The sequence below is a fragment of the Girardinichthys multiradiatus genome, chromosome 18 (genome assembly GCF_021462225.1).
Source record: "Girardinichthys multiradiatus isolate DD_20200921_A chromosome 18, DD_fGirMul_XY1, whole genome shotgun sequence".
NCBI classification, from domain to species: Eukaryota; Metazoa; Chordata; class Actinopteri; order Cyprinodontiformes; family Goodeidae; genus Girardinichthys; species Girardinichthys multiradiatus.
Window position 1 is genome coordinate 15,532,498 of NC_061810.1, and position 7,036 is coordinate 15,539,533.

Below are 7,036 nucleotides of genomic sequence, written 5' to 3' on the forward strand. Positions count from 1 at the left end.
CAAGATTTGCGCTCCTTGCACCACAGAAACCGACGTTTGGCATTGGCATGAGTGACCAAAGGTTTGGCTATAGCAACCCGGCCGTGTATATTGACCCTGTGGAGCTCCCGACGGACAGTTCTGGTGGAAACAGGAGAGTTGAGGTGCACATTTAATTCTGCCGTGATTTGGGCAGCCGTGGTTTTATGTTTTTTGGATACAATCCGGGTTAGCACCCGAACATCCCTTTCTGACAGCTTCCTCTTGCATCCACAGTTAATCCTGTTGGATGTCGTTCGTCCTTCTTGGTGGTATGCTGACATTACCCTGGATACCGTGGCTCTTGATACATCACAAAGACTTGCTGTCTTGGTCACAGATGCGCCAGAAAGACGTGCACCAACAATTTGTCCTCTTTTGAACTCTGGTATGTCACCCAATGTTGTGTGCATTTCAATATTTTGAGGAAAACTGTGCTCTTACCCTGCTAATTGAACTTTCACACACTGCTCTTACTGGTGCAATGTGCAATCAATGAAGACTGGCTATAAGGCTGGTCCAATTTAGCCATGAAACCTGTCACACTAAAATGACAGGTGTTTCAGTTTCATTGTCCAACCCCTGTATTTCTCTATTGGATTCTTTGGAACTAATTACAAATGTACAGTACAGACCAAACGTTTGGACACACCTTCTCATTCAAAACGTTTTCTTTATTTTAATGACTATGAATATTGTAGCTTCACAATGAAGGCATCAAAACTATGAATTAACACATGTGGAATTATACACTGAACAAAAAAGTGTGAAACAACCGAAGATATGTCTTATATTCTAGGTTTTTCAAAGTACCCACCTTTTGCTTTGATTACTGCTCACACACTCTTTTGGCATTCTGTTGCTGAGCTTCAAGAGGTAGTCACCTGAAATGGTTTTCATTGCACAGGTGTGCCCTGTCAAGTTTAATAAGTGGGATTTCAAGCCTTATAAATGGGGTTGGGACCATCAGTTGTGTTGTGCAGGAGGTGGATACAGTACACAGCTGATAGTCCTACTGAATAGAATTTGTCTTATGGCAAGAAAAAAGCAGCTAAGTAAAGAAAAATGAGTGGCCATCATTACTTTAAGAAATGAAGGTCAGTCAGTCCAAACATTTGGGAAAACTTTGAAAGTGTCCCCAAGTGCAGTTGCAAAAACCATCAAGCGCTACAAAGAAACTGGATCACATGAGGACCGCCTCAGGAAAGGAAGACCAAGAGTCACCTCTGCTGCAGACAATAAGTTCATCCGAGTCACCAGCCTCAGAAATCGCAGGTTAACAGCAGCTCAGATTAGAGAACAGGTCAATGCCACACAGAGTTCTAGCAGCAGACACATCTCTAGAACAACTGTTAAGAGGAGATTTTGTGAATCAGGCCTTCATGGTAAAATAGCTGCTAGGAAACCACTGCTGAGGACAGGCAACAAGCAGAAGAGACTTGTTTGGGCTAAAGAACACAAGGAATGGACATTAGATCAGTGGAAATCTGTGCTTTGGTCTGATGAGTCCAAGTTTGAGATCTTTGGTTCCAACCACCGTGTCTTTGTGCGGCGCAGAAGAGGTGATCGGATGGACTCTACATGCCTGGTTCCCACCGTGAAGCATGGAGGGGGAGGTGTGATGTTGAGGGGGTGCTTTGCTGGTGACACTGTTGGGGATTTATTCAAAATTGAAGGCATACTCAACCAGCATGGCTACCACAGCATCTTGCAGCAGCATGCTATTCCATCCGGTTTGCATTTAGTTGGACCATCATTTATTTTTCAACAGGACAATGACCCCAAACACCTCCAGGCTGTGTAAGGGCTATTTGAGCAAGAAGGAAAGTGATGGGGTGCTGCGCCAGATGACCTGCCCTCCACAGTCACCGGACCTGAACCCGATCGAGAGTGAAGGCAAAAGGGCCAACAAGTGGCAAGCATCTCTGGGGTTCCTTCAAGACTGTTGGAAAACCATTTCAGGTGACTACGTCTTGAAGCTCATCAACAGAATGCCAAGATTGTGCATAGCAGTAATCAAAGCAAAAGGTGGCTACTTTGAAGAACCCAGAATATAAGACATATTTTCAGTTGTTTCACACTTTTGTGTTCAGTATATAATTCCACATTGGTTAATTCATAGTTCTGATGCCTTCAGTGTGAAGCTACAATATTCATAGTCATGAAAATAAAGAAAACTCTTTGAATGTGAAGGTGTGTCAAAACGTTTGGTCTGTACTGTACATCAATTGCCACCAAAATGTAATTATTTCTCTGCTCTGAAGATGATAAGACATGCTCTTTAGCCGCTGCCCCAACCTGTCAGTCAGGACAGCTCTGTCATCTAGAAGCAACATTTTCACCTTTGCTGGAAATGAGCAGTAAAACACTGGTCATGTAAATACGGTGGTAAATTACTTTTGAAAATAGATATGTAAAAAATATGCTAACATTAGCCCCGTCATTGCTATATCAATAGTAATGAAATATTGCAAGAATAAACACTGAACAGCATGTAAGGTAATACTGCAACATGCTCAGTGTGTAATGTGTTTCACTTAAAAAAATTAATCCCTTCACAATTTATAACTTTGTCTCCCCCCAGCATTCAGAAAACTGAAGCTACTGAACTGTTTCAGTTTCCGACAAACCCCAAAAAACAATCCACTTGGTTTTGTCATCTTCTCATCTTTAACAGCTTCAGTTGTCTCACTCTATCCTCAGTCTGTGAGGAAAAGCTTTGTTACTTTATTATTAGAAAAAGGCCACACTAAGTGAAGAATTACCACCAGTTAGATCAAGTAAAATGCACCTTAAGAAGTTGCGTTTATTAAAAACACAAGTCATTTTTCTATATGGATCAAAGCATCATTAATGTTTGCACCTTCACAAATTGAAACAGTGAAAGTAAAACTTTATTTTCACCAAAGTGGATTATCAAATGTCCTTAACAATGCATGTGTGCAAAAATTTTCACAATTGATATCTGTTTGACATTGATATGCACAGAACCAGCCATTTACAGGTGCATGCTTTTCATTTATACTGTCAACATTAGCTTGGTTGACTTCTTTACAGTGAGTTTAGAAGCACAAAGAAGGTGGTTCGAACATGAAACAACCAACTAGGAATGCAGCACAACACTTTATGCAGTGGCTGATTGACAGAGGTCATCTCGGTCCTTGGTATCTGGCATTTGTGGACAAAACAGACGTTTTTAGAGCCAGAAATTGCATGCATATACATGGGTGTATGTGTGTATGGTGGTGGGGGGACTGATGTACCTGTGGGCGATAACATCACCTGACTAATTCTAACACGCTGACACACAACAGTATAAAGCCACATGAGGTGCTTCGTCTGGCAGAAGAGGACACACCTCAGCTGCCTGGGACCAAAGAGATCCAGGAGACTGTCATTCATTTACCTTTGGAGGCTTCACGTACAGTATTCAGTTTTGGTGAGTTCAGGCTCATTGCCTTCTCATTCTTGCAGTAGAGTTGTAAATAGAACTAGCAAATCATAATTTCCGATGTAAAATCTCAGTTAGGACACTGGTGACACCATAATTAAAAGGTTTCTGAGGGTTTTAGGTTAAAACATTTAATTCTTCTTTATACACTTAAACAGCATAGAGGCTGGGACAGCCTTAAAAGGTCTTTAGAGAAAGAAAAAAAAAACATATTGAATGAAAGGCAACAAATATACATTTCAAATTTAGTGCAAACACACTATAATGCTAAATCGAGTTTGATTGAGTTTAAATTAAATTGTTTCTTTGGCAGCTCCACCTGGGAGTTAGGCCCACTACTGTGCCTTTAAATCTTTGTGGAAGCGTCTTGTAAGTCTCACCCGACATGCCTTCATTTGTGCATGTGGTCATTTTCTAATGCAATTTAGTGTGATTTATAACACAAAAAATCCCTAAATGCCTAAAATTATTTCACTACAGACCCAATGCACGAAAACCTGCTGACCTAATGATTAGGTATGTAATGATCCAGTCTACTTCCAAGAGGATCAGAGCTTGCAAAACAAGAAAAACAGTGTGCTTATCCAATTTCTTCATACCGTGGTATTTGAAGACTGCCAACAAAAATATAAACTCACTGCAGTGATTGTTTCATAGCATTTAACTAAGAGACATGACATAATGGCTGTTTGCATGACTTGGCAAGAACAGGGGCTATACAATAATGTGGAAACATTTGTACTACCACCAGTACCACCTTTTACCATATATCAAGCACATATCAATGAGACAGTGAAGCTTTAATAAAGTTGAAGGTTGTTATTTATGGGAGCTGCTGTAACGACTTGCCTAAATAATTTTATTGCCATGTTCAGTCTCCTCTTTCTGTAGAGACACATAAACAAGAACTGGATTTTATTTTTGAAGAATACATGTGCAAATCTTCATCAGAAACTTTAGTTTTTGCTGCTTTCTATTGTACTTTATACACAGAGAACAGCATGTTGTGCACTGTGGTAAAACTGCAGAAGGAATAACAAGCTTGCAACCTGTAAGACTGGGCATTAGATGCATTTGACTGAACTAGCTTCGCACTATGAAAAAAATATGCGTTTGCTAATTTTTAGGGAGCCAATTTGTTTTTTTTTTCTTTTGCAGAAACACCAAATGTTAATTAATGTGTTACCGATATTTTTATGTTAGGTAGCACCAACTAGTCTATCTGTTAGTACAGTTTGCCTGTTTAGTATGGTATTTTACCAGATTTTCAATATGTTGACACTGTACACCATTCTATGTTTGTCTCAAAGGTTACTGAATTATAAAGAAAGATGAGCACCCTAAACAAACGAATCCAAAACTACATGTTGGAGAGGAAAAGGCAGCGGACCAGATTAGTGACAAAGGACGGTCGCTGTAACATTGAGTATGGAAACATCAAGTATAGCACCCATGTTGCCTTCCTGATTGACTTCTGGACCACCTTTGTAGAGATCAGGTGGCGTTTTGTCCTGTTTTTTTTCATTGCATCTTTCACACTCAGCTGGTTTCTCTTTGGCCTGCTGTGGTACTGGATTGCCCGAGGTAATGGAGATCTGACATGGCAAGAGCCCCCTTCAAACCACATTTCATGTGTTTACAATGTTGATGGACTCACTACAGCCTTCCTATACTCACTTGAAACCCAGACAACTATTGGGTATGGCGGACGAGCAATCACAGCTGAATGCCCTGCTGCCTTGGCCCTTATCATCATCCAGTCCCTTCTTGGAGCAATTATTAACTGCTTCATGTGTGGAATCATCCTGTCCAAGATCTCTTTACCCAAAAAGAGGGCCAAGACCATCACCTTTAGTGAGATGGCTGTCATCAGTCCCTTAAATGGTTCCCTCTGCCTGTCCATCAGAGTGGCCAACTTGCGCAAGACCCTGATGATTGGAAGCCAGATCTATGGCAAGCTGTTGAGAACAATTACCACACCAGATGGTGAGACAGTTATCATGGATCAGGTGAATGTTGACTTCCTGGTAGACGGTGGGAAGGACAACCTATTCTTTGTAACTCCTCTTACATTGCATCACATTATTGACAAGAGCAGCCCTTTCTTTGACATGGCGGTGGACACCCTACATGAGAAAGAGTTTGAGCTTGTGGTCTTTCTAGATGGAACAGCAGAGTCCACAAGTTCTTCATGCCAGGTACGAACCTCCTTTATTCCCCAGGAGATCATGTGGGGCTACAACTTCTTGCCAATCATCTCCAAAAGCAAAGAGGGCAAATACAGAGTCGATTTCTCCAACTTCTCCAAATTGGTGCCAGTAGCCACCGCGCATTGTGCATATTGTTACCACAACATCAAAGGATCCCATCTCCATTCCAGAGAAGGACATGACAACCCGGGCTTTGAGGTGATTGAAATCGACAATCTCCCCAATGTCATCAATATGTGAAACACTAAATGAATTCCTGAAGGACAGACAGTTGCTGGAGGCACAGCTGGATAACCCAGTGACACACAGCCTAATACCTCATTTTTAAACTCGAGTCAGATAAACCAATTGATTTGTTATTCTTTTGTCTTCACCACAGATAAGAAACATGTTGGGTCAGGGCACTCATTGTGAGTTTCATATGTGTTTGCATGTAAAACCATGCCTGTGACTGTCTGCTGATAAAAAAAACAGTTTTCAGATCGGAGGTCAGGTCATGTTAGCATGGTTAATTAACACAAAGCTTCACTCTCACTGGTGACCTTTGGTATTACAAAAGCTCTTTATGTCTTTCATTAAAACATGAAAAACATCTGACAAGTCACAGAAGAAGCAATGTTTCTAATAATCAACATTGGTTGTTGTACTCAAAGCGATATGTTGACTTGAACCAGTTTGCTAAACTGTTCAGATATAAGCACTAGCGAAAGGCTGACCTCCTCGGCCCATCTTGAGTGATGTGGTTTTGTATTTCTTCACAAATAAGCATAGTATGAAAGAACATGTCTCTCTTTACTAGGCTGCATGCAGCAAGCTCAGTTATATTTGTATGGTCTTTTTTTTATTGTTTTTTCTTGAGGGGTAAGATATGTACACTAAAATAAACTTTATTTTTGCATTCATAAACATGTCTGTAGTATTATTTTTCACTCCAAACAAAAGCAAAATGTCACACCAGGTGTGTGATCTAGAAGGTCAAAGCAACAGAAGCTAACGCTCATTGTGGCTTTTCTTCAAACAGGACAATCCAGAGGAAGTGGTTGGAAATGAAAGATGACTGTGTACTAGCCATAATGTGCCTGTGGCGGTCTGAACGTGAAAGCAGAACTCTCTGTTTGAAGAAATTTCAGGCCATACCATATGCAAGCATAAGCTTTACTGGTTTCAATAACATCCATAAACCACTTTTTCCAATAACCTACCTGTACATACACAGGACAGAATAAAACTGAGAAATTTATTTTTATAATTGAGAAAGCAGGATGTTTTATACTTCACAAGAGCTCAGTTACAGAACTTCCAGGAAGTTCTCATAGGTCTCAGTGCAGCATTTGTCAGCGTAGTAACCAGATGAGTT

The 7,036-nt window shown here is 40.6% G+C and overlaps 1 protein-coding gene across 1 annotated transcript; it reads left to right on the top strand.

The window, feature by feature from the left end:
• The first annotated feature begins 3,363 nt into the window (after positions 1–3,363).
• LOC124884528 (ATP-sensitive inward rectifier potassium channel 1-like) lies at positions 3,364–6,516 on the top strand. The gene is made up of 2 exons (XM_047392480.1): positions 3,364–3,457; positions 4,780–6,516. Exon 2 carries the CDS (start codon positions 4,801–4,803, stop codon positions 5,917–5,919), a length of 1,119 nt encoding a protein of 372 aa, XP_047248436.1. The 5' UTR covers positions 3,364–3,457; positions 4,780–4,800; the 3' UTR covers positions 5,920–6,516.
• Positions 6,517–7,036: the final 520 nt, after the last annotated feature.